Source organism: Vipera ursinii (assembly GCF_947247035.1).
Source record: "Vipera ursinii genome assembly, chromosome: 14".
Lineage (NCBI taxonomy): Eukaryota > Metazoa > Chordata > Lepidosauria > Squamata > Viperidae > Vipera > Vipera ursinii.
The window spans coordinates 6,664,141-6,684,288 of record NC_139527.1 but is presented as its reverse complement, the minus strand read 5'-3'; the positions used below and the strand labels follow the sequence as shown (position 1 = coordinate 6,684,288).

Here is a 20,148-nt window from a genome sequence, read left to right as displayed (position 1 = left end):
CTGTTCTGTTCGGTTGAGCATTAATTGCTTTGGGGGCCTTCCGCGCTATTGATCCATCGAGGCCTTCAATTCCAATGCAAGGCTGTGTCAGGGATTTAATTGGAGCGATTAATAACTCAACAGCCAGGCGGGAATCAATAACCGGATTTCCAAAGAGAGAGGGGGAGAAGAAAAGCAGCAAGGGAAGGAAGTGCTCCCCCACCCCCCCCACCACTACCTCTCCTTCTGTCATGTGGCAGCTGATGGTTGGTTGGTTGGACTTCCTTGATTAATTAAAACCCTCCCCGCCCTCCGACGAGGAGGCTTGATAGATAATTGAGTTGTGTCTTTTTAAAAAGGCTTTGACCTGATTACTCAGTACTGGGGGGGGGGGTTGTCTTTTGTGTTGTTGATTTGAGCCATCCCGAAGAGCACCAAAACAGCCCAGCCAGCCAATAAATGCCTTTTTTTTTTGGCTTGCGTTGTGGGTTGTGTTGTTGTTGTTTTTTCTTTAAAGGAAAAACCAAGCTTGTCTCCCTTTTCTAGTCAATGGCCCCTGACGTCATGGGTCTGGGAAAGCCGGTTAGCCTCCGCTTACGAGCCAGAATGAAGGGGTTTAACCCTGCTGAGTTTTGATCCGCGTTCGAGGCCAAGATTTAAAAAGCCGCCCGTGAAACTTCCAATCTCATTACCGAAGATGCTTCTGCGCTCGCTGCTGCGTGGGCTGAAAATCCCATTTTTTAAGCCCTGCTCTGGGGGAGTTGCCAGCCGCCGTCTTGCCCTGCAAACGTGGCGTGACTTGACTTTTCTGCAGCTTTGAATGGCTCTCCTTTGCCTTTGGAGTTTCCTTGGCAAATGCAATGATTCGCGGCCAGAAACGTGGTAAAACGGGCCAAACTCACTTAACAAAATGTTTCACTTAGCGACATAAATTTGTGGTTGTAAGTCGAGGGCTACTTGTAAAAGAACATCACCGCTGGAAGTGTGTCAGTGCCCTGTCTGTATTTTCCCAAGGAGACTTTCATTCCAGCAACGGTGTAGCTGTAGACAATAGAATAGAATAGAATAGAATAGAATAGAATAGAATAGAATAGAATAGAATAGAATAGAATAGAATAGAATAGAATAGAATAGAATAGAATAGAATAGAAGAATAGAATAGAATAGAGCTGGAAGGGACCTTGGAGGTCTTCTAGTCCAGCCCCCTGATCAAGCAGGAGAACCTACACTACACCATCTCAGACAGGTGACTGTCCAGTCTCTTCTTAAAAACTTCCAGTGATGGAGCGCCCACGATTTCTGGAGGCAAAGCTGTTCCACTGGTTAATTGTCCTCACTGTCAGGAACTTTCTCCTTAATTCCAGGTTGCTTCTCTCCTTGATCAGCTTCCAACCATTGTTTCTCGTCCTTCCCTTTGGGGAATAAATTGACCCCCCCTTCTTTGGAGCAGCCCCTCAAATACTGGAACACTGCTATCATATCTCCCCTATTTCTTCTCTTCTTTAGACTAGCCAAACCCAAGTCCTGCAGCCGTTCTTTGTATGTTTTAGTCTCCAGGCCTTTGATCATCTTAGTTGCTCTTCTCTGAGTTTTTTTTTCCAAACTCACAATGTCTTTTTTGTGATATGGTGACCAAAATTGGCTGCAGCATTCCAGGTGTGGCCTTACTAGGGTTTTATAAAGTGGTACTAATACTTCGCGTGATCTTGATTCTAATTGACAATGGAGTTCTTTGGGGAGATATCATTTCAGGAGTGTGCAAGGCACTGGACTGAATTTGCTGCTCACAAACTCCCGGGTGACTAGTGCAGGGGTGGGGATCCTTGGCTCTTTTATGACTTGTGGACTTCAACTCCCAGAATTCCCGAGCCAGGTTTCCCCGCCCCAGGTCTAGTTGCAAATGCCCTTTGGTCGCGCATCGTGTGTCCAACTCAAGCACACCGCTAAAACCTTCACGAGAGCAGACTTCAGGCGTTTAACTAAGGAGCTTAGAGAGCAATAGGGTTTCGTTTGAGTAGATTATTCCTAAATTTGGAGGCCGCGGTTTGGAAAAGGGCCATCAATTAAACTCATCAAATGAGCTATAATCCATTAATCCGATACAGCTACACGACTTTGGGATGGGACTAAAGCAGTTGATTTGGAGACAAAAGAGCGTTTTCGAGGCAGCGTGCACGTACAGATCGGAGTTGGGCGTTGCGTTGGATTTGATTTAAAAGAAGGGCTGTGGGGCAGGTGGGAAGGAGAACCCAGCACCTGTGTGGAGGAGGCTCCTGCTACAGCCCTGCCATCTTGAAAACAGATGTGGCTGCTTTAATGAGTTGAGAGTCAGTGGCTGCATTCATGGTCCCATGGAAGGAAGAGGGACTAAATCCAAACATATCACCAGGAATGGTAATGGAAGTATTTCCAAATGGGTACAAGCTTGGAAGAACACCATTCCATGGTGATCCGTGGTGGCGCAGTGGTCAGAATGCAATATTGCAAGCTAACTGTGCCGACTGCCAGCAGTTTAATTCTGACCACCTCAAGGTTGACTTAGCCTTCCATCCTTCCGAGGTCGGTAAAACGAGAACCCAGATAGTTGGGGGCAACAGGCCATTTAGAGAGGAGTGTAAAGCACTGTGGAGCGGTATATAAGTCTAAGGGCTATTGCTGTTCTATTCTATTCTATTGCCGTGGTGGCACAGTGGTTAGAATGCAGTATTGCAGGCTGATTGTGCCCACTGCCAGGAGTTCGATCCTGACCGGCTCAAGGTTGACACAGCCTTCCATCCTTCCAAGATCAGTAAAATGAGGACCCAGATTGTTGGGGGCAACATGCTGACTCTGTAAACTGCTTAGAGGGGGCCGTAAAGCACTGTGAAGTGGTATATAAGTCTAAATGCTAGTGCTTTTCCTTCCTTCCTTCCTTCCTTCCTTCCTTCCTTCCTTCCTTCCTTCCTTCCTTCCTTCCTTTCTTCCAGGACATTTTCTCAATTGCCTGCTCTACATCCCACCCCAGAATTTAACAGATTAACAGAGTTGGCAGGGACCTTGGAGGTCTTCTAGTCCAACCCCCCTGCTCAACTAGGAGACTCTAGACCATTTCAGGCAAATGGCTGTCCAATCTCTTCTTAAAAACCTCCAGTGATGGAGCACCCACAGCTTCTGGAGTCCAGCCCTTCCACTGATTAACTGTCCTCGCTCTCAGGAAATTCCCCCTTAGTACCAGGTTGCTTCTCTCCTTGATTAGTTTCCATCCGTTGCTTCTTGTCCTGACTTCAGGTGCTTCGGAGAACACGTTGACACACACACACACACCTACCTGTTCTTTATGGCAACCCCTGAGATATTGGAACATTGCTATCCAGTCACCCCTAGTCCTCGGGGACCCCTTGGACTAGAGGACCTCCAAGGTCCCTTCCAGCTCTGTCACTTTGTCCTTCCCAAGGCTCTGCAGCTTTTTACAGCCCTACCAACGGCAATCTAGCAGGTTAAATGATTTTAGCCGCACAGTTTATTAAAAGTGGCAAGAGCTCGCTCCAATTCTTTTCCTGTTCGGCAGGGCTGTCAGAGAGAATAATTGACAGTGGCAGCTGTTGGGAGAGTGTTTAGACGGTGCAGGATGATGACTCTTGACGGACAGCTCTGCATAAAGGAAGAGAAAGGCTAGAGGTGGGATCCGTGCCGGGGTGCCGGGCAAGCATCTTCCTTAGGAGGGGGAAAAATAATGTGGGGAAATGCAAAAGGAGCTGGGCAGAAGAGACTTTCCAAGCCCAAACCAGAATTTCAAATGCTGCTCTCTCGAATCCATCACCTTCTTCCTGCTGCTTGGAAAAGCCATAGGTTTCCCCAAATGGCAACATTGACATCACCCTGGGACATTTACATCACCCTAGGATATTTGTGTCCTTCCCACGGCCATCTGGGGGCTCCATTTTCCACCCTTCCTCTCTGTTAAGTCACCATCTCTTGTTTCATTAAAGGCCCCCGCTGAGTTCCGTGATGGTTAATTCCAGTTATAGACTTGGTAATAGAATAGATCTGGAAGGGACCTTGGAGGTCTTTCAGTCCAGTCCCCTGCTCAAGTAGGAGACCCTAGACAGACAGACAAGACAGACAGACAGACAGAGCGAGCAATGAAGATGGAGGTGATAAAGGATGGATGGATGGATAGATGGATGGATGGATGGGTATAGGCAGAGACAGACAGAAAATAGAGTCAAAGATGAATAGAAGGAAAGGTGATGGATGATAGACAAGTGACCGTCTAGCCCAGGGGTCTTCAAAGTTGGCCCTTTTATGACTTGTGGACTTCAATTCCCAGAATTCCTCAGCCAGCATGCCTAGCTGAGGAATTCTGGGAGTTGAAGTACACAAGTCATAAAAGGGCCAAGTTTGAAGACCCCTGGTCTAGCCTCTTCTTAAAAATCTCCAGTGATGGACTGCCCACAATTCCTATTCCTCTGGTTGATTGTCCTCACTGTCAGGAAGTTTCTCCTTAATTCCAGGTTGCTTCTCTCTTTGGTCAATTTCCAACCGTGGTTTCTTGTGCTTTGGAGAATAACTTGTCCCCTCTTCTTTGTGGCAGCCCCTCAGATTCTGGAAGACTGCTATCATGTCTCCCTTATTTCTTCTTTTCTTTAGACTGGCCAAACTCAAATCCCACAGCCATTTTATATTTTATGTTTTAGTCTCCAGGCGTTGGATCACCTTTGTTGCTCTTCTCTGAATTTTTTCTAGTTCCACTGCTTTGCAATCGCTTCACAGTTATGATGGTTGCTGTGTCCCTAAGGTCATGCGATCTGCTTTTGCGACCTTCCGACAAGGAAAGTGGACGGGGGTGGGGGGGAGCCAGATTCGCTTAACGACCGGGTTACGGACTGACCCCCTGTAGTGCTTCACTCAGCAGCTGTGCCAAGAAAGGTCGTAGAATGGGGCAAAGCTCAGTTAAAAACTGTCTCGCTGAACAACGGAAATGTTGGGCTACAATGTGGTCGTACGTTGAGGGCTACCTGTATCTGATCCCATGGTGGAAATAGCCTTTTGATGCCAGGGTCCACTCCGTGGAACAATGAGAATTGCAACTCTTCTCTACTCACTGGAAATCCCACTAGGAGAAGCGTTCTGTTCAGATGTTGCAATGAAAAGAGGCAGGATTGATAGAAAGCCACATGCTCAATGACTTGACTGCTGGTGGAGACATACATCCAGTGGGATATAGGAGATAACATGGTGCCTTTTTGTTAAGGAACATTTGGTGCTCCGTCCCTCTTTTCCTTCCTTCCTTCCTTCCTTCCTTCCTTCCTTCCTTCCTTCCTTCCTTCCTTCCTTCCTCCCTCCCTCCCTCCCTCCCTCCCTCCCTCCCTTCTTTTGCTATCTCTCTTATGCCTTCTTCCACTGGTGGGATTCAAATAGGTGAACAACCGGTTCTCTGCGTGGATGCCTCTTCCGGAAGTCCGCTCTGGGCCTGGGCAACAAAAAATTAGCTACCGGTTCTGCTGAAGTGGTGCAAACTGGCTGAATCACACCTCTGCCTCCATCCCTCTCTTCGTTCCTTCCTCCCTTCCTTCCTCCTTTTGCTATCTCTCTTATGCCTTCTTCCAGTGGTGGGATTCAAATAGTTGAACAACCGGTTCTCTGCTTGGATGCCACTTCCGGAAGTCCGTTCTAGGCCTGGGCAACAAAAAATTAGCTACCGGTTTTGCCGAAGTGGTGAGAACCGGCTGAATCCCAACACTGGTTTTACCTCTCGTGGACATCTGTCCTTCCAGGGGAGAAAAAAAAAGATCTTGGCGACATGTTTCTCGATTCAAACATCGTCTGGGAAGTGTGGTTAGCTAACGAGCAAAGTGGTCTACTGGAGTTAGGAAGAAAGGAAAAAGTCGGTGCGCTCTAATCCCTGCTGAAGTTTGTGCCAAGACACAATTCCTGATAACTGTCAAGAAGGCTTGTGAGGGGAAAAGAGCTGAAGCTGATGTGAATCCAGCTTTAATTAAGGTTGAAATATTGGAGTTGACTGCTGAGTCTTTGGCAAATTAGCTCGAGTGTATTATTGTGGTGGAAATTTAACTACTCCAGAACTTGGGGGAAATAAACCGCACGGCTGCCTTTGCAGGGCTTCTGTAGAAGTGCCAGCTAGAAAACAGGAACGCAGAATTGGGACCATCAGAAGCCAGGGTGGAACTAGAAGCTCTGGACATGCAATCTATTTTTTTTTTGTTTTTTTCGAAAGCCTCCTTGGAGGCTGGTTTAATACAGCCAGTCAACTTTGGGGCTATTCCAAACTATAGCGATGGTAAAAAAAAATAAAATACCATCTGTTAGGTGATTTATCTTTACGTAGTTAACAGCAAGTTGGCCCAACAAGTATTTTGCAAAGAGGTTCATGCTGACCTCTCCCAAAAAATAAAATGTAACTTGGCTTGCCAAAGGTAAACTGTTCTGTACCTATGATACAAGTGGTGGGTGCTAAGCTTCTTGTGCGTAACATGCAGGAGAAAGGTTTATAATAGAATAACAGAGTTGGAAGGGACCTTGGAGGTCTTCTAGCCCAACCCCGTTGTTCTGTACCAGCCTGCTACCGGCCCTGCAGAAAAAGCAGGGACAACCCCTTTACAAACGGCAAGAGGCTGGAATAAAGCCTGCCAAATTTATTAACATAAAACAGAGCAAAACAAGACACCAACCATGAAACAGGAGCTATGAAACAGGAATTACTCAAGCGGTTGCCTTCAGCAAACCAGCCCTCCCACGCATTCCCCTTTTATACAGTTCAAGGCGTGGCTTCTCTCTGCCTCCTTCCGAGGTGCCCCATTGCCTTCCTCTTTACTCCTGACTGACTGCCTCCTGCGTCGGGCGTCCTTGAACAGGGCCAGCTGTGGGTCATCTTCATCCACGCTGTCAGGCTCACACAGCTGGGTCTCCGTTGTGACCAGGTGGGAGGGGCCTGGCTGAGGGCTCTGCGGAGCCTCAAGGCCATCATCAGCAAGCTCTTCAACACCCCCCTCCTCCTCCTCTGAGTCGTCCAACCCAACTGCCGAACCCACAGGCTGACCCTGAATCACAACACCCGTGTGCACAAGCAGGAGACCCCATATATACCATTTCAGCCAAGTGACTGTCCAGTCTTTTCTTAAAAGCCTCCAGTGATGAAGGCACCCACACCTTCTGAAGGCAAAGGTGTTCCACTGGTTGATTGTCCTCGCCGTTGGGAAGTTTCTCCTTAGTTCCAGGTTGCTTCTCTCCTTGATGAGTTTCCGTCCATTCTTTCCTGTCTTTCCTTCTGGTGCTTTGGAAAACAGGTTGACCACCACCACCACCACCCCTCTTCTTGGGTGGTAGCTTTGTTTATCCTAACCTGTGGAAGACGTGAGCCATTTTGTAGAAAGTGGTCCCTTCCTAGTTTGCAAAGGATGAGAATTTCCTTGATTCTTTTTTTTTTCCTTCCTGCAAATAAATCTTCAACGAACATCCACTCTGGTTTTAAGTTTTGCTTTTGAAACACCCCGAGGAATTGAGGACTGCTGGGATCCATCTTAAGTTGAGGGTACAGCAAAGGATGTTGTAATGGAACAAAAAAAACAGAATAACTTTGTTTGAATGATGTGATGTTCTCCATATGTGCTGGACTTCATTCCCAGCCAGGGGGATCGACAACTTCCTTTCCTTGAGCTGAGAAAAATCTTGCACGTAAGTTTTGTTTTTAATCCCCTACGCTTGCTTTGTTATTGTAGGTCCAACCTCGAATGACAAGGCCGAAACAAAAGCAGGAAACATCCCTAAAGTGTCTGGGCTAGAACGCAGCCAGGAACTGAACACAGACGTGCCCTTTGTTCTACCCCTCTCCAGCCCACCACCTACCACAACAGTTGTGACGTCCAGCTCTTCTGTGCCCACATCAAGCACTCGGCCTAGCCCAGTGTTGAAAAAGGAACCGTTGATCCCAGCACCAGCACCTCCGAGGCTCACCCCTCAGCCGCAGCCTCGGCCTCAGTCGCAACCTCAGCCTAGACCGCAGTCACAACCTCAGTTGTTGCCTGAACTTCGGACACAGTTGCCGAGTCATATCCCCCCTCCTCTTGGTTATCAAGTTCATCACCAAGTGGCCCACAACGGACTCAATAATATCAGGTAGGGTCAGCCAAGGTTGATTGGAAGGGTCTCTGTGTGTGTGTGTGCGTGTGTGTGTGTGTGTGTGCATGTGTTTTCAATCTAGCACCCAACTGGAGAGTTTGGACAATCGTCATTGGGTGCAAGCAACCAGAACAGCGCTGAGAATGGATCAGATATGTTTTCTTTATTGCTGATCGCCCAGGTTACAAGAATCTCACCTGACTGTCTGCCTTCCCTTGGAAAAGGCACATATTAAGGATTTGACTTCAAACATTTCCTTCCCCGAATCAACTCTAAGCTGGAATGTCTTTTAACTCCCCTAATCAGGGCGTCCAGCCAGTGGTTCCACCACAATCGTTTTCTGGATTCCTTTCCCAAAATTCCTCAAACTTTGTGAGAGCAGGAACGTGGCAGTGAACATTTTTGTTGTTCGCAAAAAACCCTTTTTCCTCTCTGTGCACCGGACTTGGAAATCACATGAGTTTTGATTCGTGTTAATGGGAAGTTCCTCCAGGTTCTCCCAGCCCCTGGTGGCTCTGCTAAGTGCGGCAAATGACTAAGGTAGAGAAGGCAAATTGCCAAGATAGGGAGAATGACTGATTTTAAGACAAAAAGTTGTGCAGGATATTTCTCATTCTGTTCTGGAGGGAAGACCTCAGAACATCGTAGTTAACCAGAGTAGAGGGTAAAATATCATGAAGGACATCAAGCTGGGCGTAGTTAAGTGGATCTCAGATGCATCAGACTGGAAGAGAAAGTTCAAGGAAGAGGAGACGTTAAGGCCATCTGGACCTAATTCAGATGGCAGAAGGCGCTTTTCTCTGGGAACAAGTGTCCAGAAATTCCACTTTTTCTGGATGTTGAAGAACCTCAAGTAAGAGAAGAAGGCTGGTGTACACACTGCAAAAACTTTTGTTTTCTTGGGGCTAGGGAGCTGGGGTGCTTCCAAGGATAATGGTGTTGTTTTGTAGACCATCTGGTCCTTCTCTAACCATGTTCTCCATCTCCTCCTCCTCCTCCTCTCTTTCCCCACCCCATTTCTTTTGTTTCTTTTCACAGCAGAAGCAGCAGCGCCAGCAGTGCCACAAGCATTAGCCTCCCCAAGCACCTCTCTCTCTCCCCGCAGATCCCACCCCACCACTCCTCCGGCCCCGTGGTGCCCCTTTCCATCTCCAACCTCGCCGCTTCACACTTCCCTCTCCGATCACAATCCCAACATCAGCACCATCCGGCCATGTTCGCCCCCCCTCCCACGCTGCCGCCCCCACCTCCAGCCTTGCCCACCAACAGCCTTGTGATCCCAGGTCACCCCGCAGGTAGGTGCCACCTGCTCTCCGGATTCTGTACTAAAATAGGTTCACCACCGCTCCCTCACTTTGAAAGAGGCGCACGGTTAAGTCCTCGGTCCAAGCTACAAGCAGCGGCCCAAATTGTGGAAACCTTTTGGGAAAAGTGTACGGTAGAAATGCCACCTTTGGTTAAGTTTCTGCCAATTTTTCTTCTCATTTCTTTTATCGCTGTAGCCTCGTTCGCTTAATAACCCTATTTTACATCGCTTTCTGGGCGACCAGTCAGCTCTTTGCGCCATGACTTTAATTTTATTACGTTTTACGAGCTCACTAAATGAAAGAACACAAAAATACCCCAACCGACTTGATAGCGATCACATAACACACTGACAAATGTCCTCCTCTCGGCTTCAACGCGTGACATCGATAACCAAATCCTACTGTGATCTGATTGGCTCATTGCCAAAACAAGATGACCCCCCCCCCGATTGGCTCTCTAAGCACTCAATGCTCATTGGCTACAATCAGAGGAAGGAAAGCTACCTGATATCAACCTGAGCAACTTGTGCTTCCTTTTTTCTGGTGATGTGGCTATAACTTTTCGTAGAATACGGTACAGATAATTGAACAAGCTTTGTTGCATTGCATTCTTGATTAAATTATCTTTCCATTGATATATAATTTTATGGTACTACTCCCCCCCCCCCAAAAAAAAAGTGGTGTTATTAGCCATCAAACCTCAAAAATGCACTTTTCCCAAAAGGTTTCCACAATTTTGACCACTGCTGTATGTAGATAACCTTTGGGCGCAAAAGATCAGCTCCATATGTGACGGTCCAATTAAACTGCTTTATTGCTAAAAGGCTATGCACAGGAACCTTCTCAACTCATGCTTGGAATTGAGATCAGTGATCTCAGCTTCTGCCAGGTGTTAAATAGGGGTCAGTGGAATTCAAGAAAGGTTGTAGTTTGCTTGTGACTATGTAGAGATTCTAGGCTAATCCCCATTTTCACTCCACCCTCAGATTCTGCCACTCCTTCTACAGTAAAAAAAAAACAACAGTCAAAACCAGAAAGAAAAAATGAGAAAAGAAATGAGAGCATATTTTGAGTTCTAATCTCAACTTTTTTGAACAGAAGTAACCCCACAGTGGCTCAAAAACATAATCTCTTGAGTTGAACGTTCTACCTTGTCCATCATTTTTTTTTTTTTTTTGGTGAGTCTCTGCCTCCGTCTTGGATAAATAGCAGTGTACTACTGGCACAGAGAAATGCTTAGTCCCGTGGTGGAATTATAAAATAGGAGTAAATGAAATCTGATATCCTCCAGATGTGTGGAACTTCCTAGCCAAGATGGGAATTGGGACTTGAGCTATGAAGTTGAAGCACATGTGGGGAGAACTGGTTTGGAGAACTTTTGAGGCAGAGCTGCCATTTTTCATAGAATTCCCCTATTGTACCTAACATGCAAGTTTCATCCTTAGTACTGGATGGACCATTAAACTGTTTTGTTTGTTTTTAAAAGCCTAACCGCACATCCCTTTTTTGATAATTCCTTCCCAGTTGCAAAATTCTTCCAGCAAGCCCTGATTTTATGTGCCATCACCGTGGGGAAGCTAGAGACCCTGGCACTCATCGTTATTCATGTATGGATGCAAAACAAATTCCTCAATAACATTCACAGTTGGGAATTAATCAACGTATGCAAATGACATTTCTGTCCTTAGCAGGCCAGGAGAAAATCCTGGATTGAGTCTACGTACGAAGCACAGCTAAACTAGGAAATATTAAAAAAAAAATTGCCTTGGTGGAAAGCAATCCGTTCCTCTAGAAGGCAAATAAACGTATGCAATAAACATTCACATATGCAATAATATTATTTCCCGGCGTTCCAGTTTTGGGGCAGATGCTCCCCTTGTAAAGCTGGACATCTGGATTCCTGGAGGAAGTAAAGCTTTTATTTATTTTTTATTTGCAACATTTGATTTTTTTCCCCCCTGCGTATTCCCTTTATAGTTTTCCATTGTCTTAGATCTGTTCCTGCAGCAACTGGAACCTATGGTGGATTTCTCCCTGTTCAAGGCCCCCTTTTCATCTGGCCTTTGACTCTATAATTCACCCATTTGGATTAATGATGAAATCCCCCCCCAAAAAAAACCCACCTAAAACACCAACAAGAAAAAAGAGAAAGAGATTGTAGAGCCAAGAAAGAAAGAAAAAAAAAACCTACATAGCACGGAGATTAAAGTAGATACACATGTGTGCCAAAACCTTATCTGATTTCCTACGCAAAGGTAGTGAAGAAGTGAGAAAGAGGAGGCTGGAAGCGATTTGTAACTGCTAATAGCAGCGATGCTTTTCGATTCGCTCATTTCCTCCTTGGAAGATTTTTAATTCAGATAGGAAAGAAGAGAAGAAAGCGGCTGCAGCGTTGCAGGCTGAATTTCCAATCTCCATCGGACTTGTTTGCCTTCAGTCCCAGAGACTTGAAGTCAGAAAGAGATTGGACTGAATTTGTGCATCCAGAGCTTCTTCTCGGAACCTTGTTTCAATGGGACAACTCAAGAGTTGGGCAACGAGGAGTAGGTTAGATCCGGGGTAGGCAACCTTGGCTCTTTTAGGACTCGTGGATTTCAACTCCCAGAATTCCTGAGCCAGCATGGCTCAGCATGGAAACCTCTCCCTTTCCCCTCAGCGTGGCTGGCTCAGGAATTCTGGGAGTTGAAGTCCGCGAGTCCTAAAAGAGCCAAGGTTGCCTACCCTTGGGCTAGAGAGTTCCATCTGACTTCCATGGAAGAGACTTCCATGATAGAACCAATTTAGAGAGAGGATGGCCCCTGTCATAGAAATTTTGAGGTAGAGGCTTCCTGCCCCGAGTAAGGTTGCATATGAAGCCACCTTCATTTCGTTGAGGTCAGGGATCCTAGCAAGGAATTATGGGCCAGGTAGCAGCTGATGCCCAAGTCCTCAGCCTGGAGCCCTGGAGAGCTGCTATCAGTCCAGTTAACTTGGCAAATTGTACTACTTGTAATAATAAGCCCATTTTCTCTTCACCTCCTCAAAGCTCTCACAACATCACTGTAGCTAGGAAGGTCCTGAGAACTGGTTCTGATCCAGTCTAAAGCATCAGTTTGACCCGGATGCACCATTCAGGTTTTTCCCACTGTACGCTGGTGCGATCTTCGAACCCAATTGTTAGATCACTTTAGAAAAACAAAAAAACCAAGTCATGAGACCGTTTACAGCCCAGAAGGAGCATTAGGAACAACCTCGTTGCTGCACAAGTCCTATCACATTAATATTTCAATTCCAATAACGTAAGCAACCCGGTCTTCAGGTTCAAACAGTTGTGAGGAATCCTAAGTTGCTTTTATCCATAACTTGGGAGATAATTCTCAGACCCCTGTCCCAATCGGGCTTGCAGTGTTGGCTTTGCACAATCTGAAAACGGTTTTCAAGGGCGGGTTTGGAAAGATTGAAACGCCAGGGTCTCGTGGGAGTGGGCTTGAGTTTGGGTTTGAAAGTTCCCCCTTCTAGAAAAAGATACGAGAATCCATTACTTAGTCATTTTCCCTGGCCCCCGTTAAGGCACAAAAATGCAACACGGTCAGTGATTTGAGGTCCCACAACTTAAAATTCAAAGTCACAAGGAACCATGTAGACCTTTAAGGTCCAACCTCTTCTTCATTGCATGGAGGAGGTTCCTCCAGAAATGTTGGAGTGGGGTGGAAGAAGAGATGGAGACCTCGGTGGGTTGCCCTTCTCTCGCCCCAAATGTATTCTCCTTGAAAGCAAGATCAGTCGTGTCCCTCGGGCCTCTCTGGGGCTGGGCAGGGGTGGTGGGGAGGGGCTGAATGTTGCTAACACCCCCCAATTATTTTTTTTCTACTGTGATAACTCATGGTATTCTCTCTTGTTCTTTAGATACCAGCCTGTTGATATCATTCAACCAACCAATCATGTATTGCCAGCCTCATTCGGGGATTCTGATTGGTACATTGTCACAGGCATCTCTCTTACCTCCACCAATGAGTTCTCACGTAGAAAACCATCACAGCATGACGTGCAGAAATAGGGAATGCCAGGTGAATATTTTGAATTATTTTACTTCTACGTTTTTTGTGTGAAACTCACAGGCTGCTGGGCCCTGGTGTCTTCCTTCCTTCCTTCCTTTGTTTCTTTTCTCTCTCTCTCTCTCTCTCTCTCTCTCTCTCTCTCTCTCTCTCTCTCTCTCTCTCTCTCTCTCTCTCTTTCTCTCCCTCTCTCTCTCTCTCTCTCTCTCTCTCTCTCTTTCTCTCTCTCCCTCTCTCTCTCTCTCTTTCCCTCTCTCTCTCTCTCTTTCCCTCTCTCTCTCTCTCTTTCCTTCTCCCTGCTCTTCTAGATCACGAACTGCTTAGACAAGAACTGAACAATCGGTTTTTGATTCAGAGTGCGGACAGGACTGGCGGCTCGCTCGGTCTGGTGCCGATGCCGAGGGCGGACTTCCACCAGCACCAACACACTCACCAACACACCCATCAGCACACAATCACTCCTTTCCCGTCCAGCCTGCCCCAGATGCCGCACTCTGCACCTCCCCTGGTGCGTACCCCTTCCCCAAACCTGTGGGTCAGTAGAAGTCACCTCTGGTTGGCCCTGAAGGATGACCCAAACCGTTCTTCTTCTGCTAATCCAAAGGATGCCTTGCTTTTAAGACATGGTTGCGATTGCCGCTTTCCACCGCAAACAAATGTGGGGTAATTTGCTGCTGCTGTTTCTTAGTGTTGCCTTTATTTTTATTTTTTCTGCTTTTGGGGGTGGGAAGGGGAGAGTGGACTCAGACTTTCCACCAAGACAGACCTGGGCATTTAGATATGTCTAGTCAGATGAAAAGAAGGACTAAGGGGGGCATGATAGCACTGTAGTGTTCCAACTATTCAAGGGGCTCTCACAGAGAAGAGCTCAACCTGTTCTCCAAAGCTGCTGAAGGCAGGACAAGAAGCAACGGGTGGAAATTAATCAAAGAGAGAAACAACTTAGAAATAAGGAGAAAATTCCTGGCGGTTAGAACAACTAACCAGTGGAATGGCTTTGCCTCCAGAAGTTGTGAGTGCTCCATCACTGGACGCTTTCAAACAGAAATTGGACAGCCTTTGGTCTAGATCAGTGATGGCGAACCTTTTAGAGACCGAGTGCCCAAAACTGCAACCCAAACCCACTTATGTATCGTCGGGTGCCGGGTGGGGATGGCCCATTGGGTGGGCGTGGCTGCGGTGGGTAACGGCAGACTGGGTGGGACTAAAAAGTTCAGTCAATCAATTCCAACTTTGCGAGATCTTTTTTTTCCCCGCAGAGAAGTTGAAATTGATTGGTAAAAGCTTTTTTTGCACACGGCGGCGGAGGCCTAAAGCGAAAAGGTTTTACAAAACTCAGCTGATAGCCTAGGACTGGGGCAAACGGTGCGCGTGCCCACAGAGAGGGCTTTGCGTGCCACCAGTGGCCCCGCGTGCCATAGGTTCGCCCACCACGGGTTCTAGATGTTAAGGGGCTCTCCCTGCTCAAGCATGGGAGTTAGACTAGATGACCTCCAAGGTCCCCCCCAACTCTTTTGTTCTAAGCAACACGAGACTCAGGTCAGCTAACTCAAAGAGAGCCCTTAAGGGCGAAAAGTGTTCTTTGCGCGTCAGGAAAAGCCACCACCATCCCTTGGAATGTTCTTAACGCAAAAGGTATACCGACTGCCACCCTCCTTTTTCCTTCGGCCTCTCATCCCGCCATCATCATTTCAGCTGCCCGTGAAAATATTCTTCCTTCATTGCTAGCCAAGTTGGTGCCACCCAGTTAGCGGTGGGAACATTTCTTTTTTTCCCCCTCCCCTGAATGTTAACATTTGACTTGAGGAAGCCCCATCAATAAGTATTTGTACTTTCAACACTGACCACGCTGTATGGCAGTATATTTGTTCAAGGCACGGCTGAAAGACTAATTCAGGTATTTGGGATCGTCTTTAACATTTCCTTCCCACTAGCAGCCGGCTTGTGGAGTTGTGCGGATTTGGTAGCACGCCGCCGCCCACCCACTAAGCGGCTTCCTGCTTTCCTCAAAATGTCACCGCCCGTTAACAGATGGGTCCAAATTTTGGGTTGGAAAAAACAGCAACCCTTTGACTTGGTGTGGCGGGCAAAGAGGGGGAAGGCAGCTGGCTTCCCCATCCTTCGATTTTATTTTATTTATTTATTTATTATTTTTTTTTACATTTCACAGCCATGCTGTGTATTTGAGGAGCTCTCTCAGAATCACAGAAGACCAGAATTGGAAGGGAACCTTTGGGGTCTTCTAGTCCAACCCCACCCACCCCCCACACACACACACCTGTTCAAGCAGGAGATCCTACGCCATTTTGGACAGATGGCTTAGGCCAGGAGTAGGCAACCTCGGTTCTTTTATGACTCATGGACTTCAACTCCCAGAATTCCTGAGTCAGCATAGCTGACTCAGGAATTCTGGGAGTTGAAGTCCATGAGTCATAAAAGAGCCGAGGTTGCCTACCCCTGCCTTAGGCCAATCCCGCCTTAAAAACCGCCAGTGATGGAGCAGCCACGCCAGTTTATCATAATCTGTGTTAACTTACCCAGATAATTGTAGAACGTAGAATCAAGGGACCTTGGAGGTCTTCTAGTCCAACCCGCTGTTCAAGCAGGGGATCCTGAGCCATTCCAGACAAGTGGCCATCCGATGATGCCTTCTTAAAGTTCTCCTGTAGGGGAGCGCCCTCAATTGTGCAAGCCCTTCCACTGGTTAATTCCTCTCACCGTCAGGAAAATTCTCCTTAATTCTAGGTTGAATCTCTCTCTCTAATGGCCTTCTCCCCTTCTTGTCCTGCCCTCATGTGCTTTGGAGAGTAGGTCAACCCCTTCTTTCTTTGTGACAGCCCCTCAAGAACTGGAAGACTGCTATCATATCACACACACACGCACGCGCACGCACACACACACACACACACACACACACACACGGGTCCCGTCTCTTCATTAGTTCCCTGCAAAATGGGGCGAAACTCACTGAACATCTGTCTCGCTTAAGCCGCAGAAATTTTGGGTTCCCTTGCGGTCGTCAGTGAGGGTGGGGCTGGGGGCTCCCCGTAACTAAATAAATGCGGCAGACTCCTTCCCCGGTCCTGCCTTTTAGCAAAGGCCGGGCTCAACGTCTCTTCCCAACAGCGTTGGGCGTTTTGACGCCCAATCCCAAACAGGGTTCAACTTTTTTTGCAACTGGCTGTGTTTCGTTCTGTTTTGTTTCCAGCCTCCTTCATTTGGGGGGGGGCAGGCCCCCGCGGGGGTGGTGGTGGAAGAGCCAAGCCGTGGGAAATGACAGGTTGCCCTTTCTTCTCCCGCCTTGTCATCCCTTTGGCGGCACTAATCCGCTTAACCCAAGCACAAAGAACAGTTTCACCAACCCTTAAGAGCAGGGGAAGGCAGCCTTGGCTCTTTGATGACTGGTGGACTTCAACTCCCAGAATTCCTGAGCCAGCATGAGGGAAACTATGGCCCCTTCATGACTCATAGACTTGAACTCCCAGAATTCCTGAGCCAGCACAGGGAAAACTTTGGCCCCTTCATGACTCGTGGACTTCAACTCTCAGAATTCCTCAGCCAACATGGCTGGCTCAGGAATTCTGGGAGTTGAAGTCCACGAGTCATAAAAGAGCCAAGGTTGCCTACCCCTGCCTTAGAGTGCCTTCAAGTGTTTTGAACGTTGCCCAAGGGTCATTTTTCTTTCCTCCTCCTCCTCCTCCTCCTCCTCCTCCTCCTCCTCCTCCTCCTCCTGAGAATCACAACAAGCTCTGCATTTTCACTTGAAAGCTGGCCCAGCCTGGAGATTTTTACGAACTGCCTTACCTGACATCCCTTTGTACAAGCCACGCCCTGCTAATGTCGGGCGAAGAGCATTAACCCCCCACCACACACACACACACACACACAATTTTGCCCCATCTTTCCACCCGGTGTCTGATTCACCAGCTGCAATGTGTTTTAGTAATTTCTGGTTATTTACACTGGAGGGTACATGACTCCGGTAATCACTGTAATTAACACAATTGCAAATCTGCTCTCCTGCATGGCGGGAAAGGACGCAGGAGGCAACGTGACAGTTTGGCTGGGGGAGGGGGCCATTTTAAGGAGAAACCCTCCCCCTTTCTCCCTTTGATAGGACCTCTGCCTGCTTGAGAGTTAATTGTCCTTAGGACGTGATTGGAATACTAATAGGAGCGGAGGCCGTTTGGGTCAAACCCACCCAACGTAGCGGGCGATTGGACCACAGACTAAAAATAAAGAGAGGTCAAGATCCACCATGGGTGGCAGGCACAAAAACTCTGTTTTTCGTTACCTCCTTTGTTAGCTGACCGTTGCAAACCTCCCCAAGCGAACAAAATTTGGACGCTCGGCAACTGCTTCATATTTATAATGGTCCCGGGGTCCAAGGAACCCCCTCTTTTGCAATGTCTTAAGGAGAAACTTTCTGACAGTGAGGACAATTAGCCAGTGGAACAGCTTGCCACCAGAAATCGTGGGAGCTTCATCACTGGTGGTTTTTAAGAAGAGGCTGGACAGTCACTTGTCTGAGATGGTATAGGTTCTCCTGCTTGAGCAGGGGGCTGGACTAGAAGACCTCCAAGGTCCCTTTCAGCTCTATTCTATTCTGCCAAGCAAAGTCAGTGGGCCAGCCCGATTCCCTTAGCAACCGTGTGAGTAATTTAACAACTGCCGCGATTCACTTTAACAAGGCGAGGAAAGGAATGTGGCCAAATGGGGCAACGCTCGTTTAACAACCGTCCGGTTTAGCCACAAAAATTTTTGGTCTCAGGTGTGAGGACTGCCTGAATGGGCAACAGAATTTCATTTTTAATGTGGGCCAGTGTGCCCCCAGTAAAAATAAAATGACAATAAAGGTTGTCTTATCTCATAGTACTGTGGGCTGGTGATTATGTGCCTGTCCCAGAGTCCCCCAGCTGAAGGAGAGAGTAGAATATGGGGGGGGGGGACAAGACCTGAGTCTCCCCACTCCTAGTCCAGTAACTTCACCACCCTACCCACTGATTTTCCTCGATCAGGACGGAAGCCGTGTGCTTTGCTAAAAGGGGGCTCTTTAAAATGCTAGGCGAATCACAAGATAGCCTCAACTTACACACTTAGCGACCGTCGCAAGGGCGCTGGAAAAGTGACTTACCACCGTTTTTTTCACACTTGCGGCCGTTGCAGCATCCCCATGCTCCTGTGATGAGAATTCATGCACTCTTTCACCAACTCACATTATGATGATTGCCGTGTCTTGAGGTGACGTGGTCCCCCTTTGTGACCTTTGGACAAGCCAAGTCCATCGGGAGGTCGGATTGGGTTACCGCCGTGTTACTTAACGTCACAGTGCGGGGACTCCCTTAACAGCTGTGGCAGGAAGGTGGTAAAGTGTGGGGGACAACTCAACGTGTGTTTCACTTAGCGACATAAAGATTTGGGCGCAGCTGTCATAACTCGGGGACTGCCTGCAATAGCAACCCACCTCCACCATGTCTGTGAACTGCCCCAAGCCATCGTGTGTTTGGTTATATACTTCAGTTGCAGTCCAAGGTTTAGACAAACTAACCAACTTCTCCGACTTTATTTATTTTTTTTCTAGTTCGACAAGTACGCACCCCAAGCTGGACAGCCCTTACTTTCGACATTCCAACGTAAGTGCCTTTCATTCTTCATCTTCTTAAAAAGCGTAGAGTTTGTTCCCCTATTTGATTTTTTTTTCTTCCTTACCTGTTTTCACGCAACAAGCTTCAAGCTGCGTGGGTTTTATTTAGGGTGAAGAAAAGAACAATTTATTTTTTAAAACACACACACACACACACAACTCAGCTATTTTCATTCTCGAAGCAGTTTTTATTTTATTTTTATTTTTATCTTGGACGTTCCCAATCCGTTCTGCTTTGCCTCTGATTAAAAGTTCTCTTTCGGATCTAATCTCTGATGCATTTTTTTTCCTCTCAGAGACTTTTAGCTCAGCCAAGTCATCTCTCACTCTCTCTAGAGCACTCCAGACTTCAAATTGGGCTCACCCAGAAAATTCCCCCAAAAATAGCAAATCAAGAAAGGCTAATAATATCCTGTGACTTGGCATCTGATTTTTCCATACTGAGTCCAGAAGGCAAGCTCAGGACCGTAATCATTTGAATGGTTATCAGACCGGAACTCAAGAGACCTACATATCTGGAATTAAATAAACTGTGAGCCAAAAGCAGTGTTATATAAAGCAGAGAGATAGTAACCAAGATGAGAACAATGTGTTAGACAAATGCAGGTGGGGGTGGGGGTGGGGAACGGTATAAAAATTGCAGAATGCTTGCCAAATTTGAGCTCCAGTAGGCTTTCTTCATAAATAAAAGTGGGGAAATGTCACTTTTTCATAAATGATGTCCAGATTTTTCCACTCTGCGTTCTTTTTTTGGTTGTTTTTTTTAAGCAATCTTTCCTCTTGTGAGTTACTGCAAGTTGATGGAACTTGTTCATCCAAGAAGCTTCTCTAGTTCTAACTGCCTCCAGAAGCTGTGAAATGCTCCAACACTGGAAGTTTTTAAGAAGAGACTGGATAGCCATTTCTCGAAGTGGTATAGGGTTTCCTGCCTGAGCAGGGGGTTGAACTAGATGACCTCCAAGGTCCCTTCCAGCTCTGTTGTTGTTGTTGTTGTTGTTGTTGTTGTTGTTGTTGTTGTTATTATTATTATGAAGAACACAATAGGTCTGTTACCCATCGTTCAGTT

At 47.1% G+C, this 20,148-nt stretch overlaps 1 protein-coding gene across 1 annotated transcript in view; it reads left to right on the top strand.

The window, feature by feature from the left end:
* FBRSL1 (fibrosin like 1) overlaps window positions 1-20,148 on the top strand; it is a 504,421-nt gene that overhangs the window by 462,970 nt on the left and 21,303 nt on the right. The window contains 5 exon segments of the mRNA XM_083373413.1: window positions 7,698-8,094; window positions 9,136-9,392; window positions 13,290-13,450; window positions 19,020-19,034; window positions 19,036-19,071. Coding sequence (XP_083229539.1) covers window positions 7,698-8,094; window positions 9,136-9,392; window positions 13,290-13,450; window positions 19,020-19,034; window positions 19,036-19,071 — 866 coding nt within the window.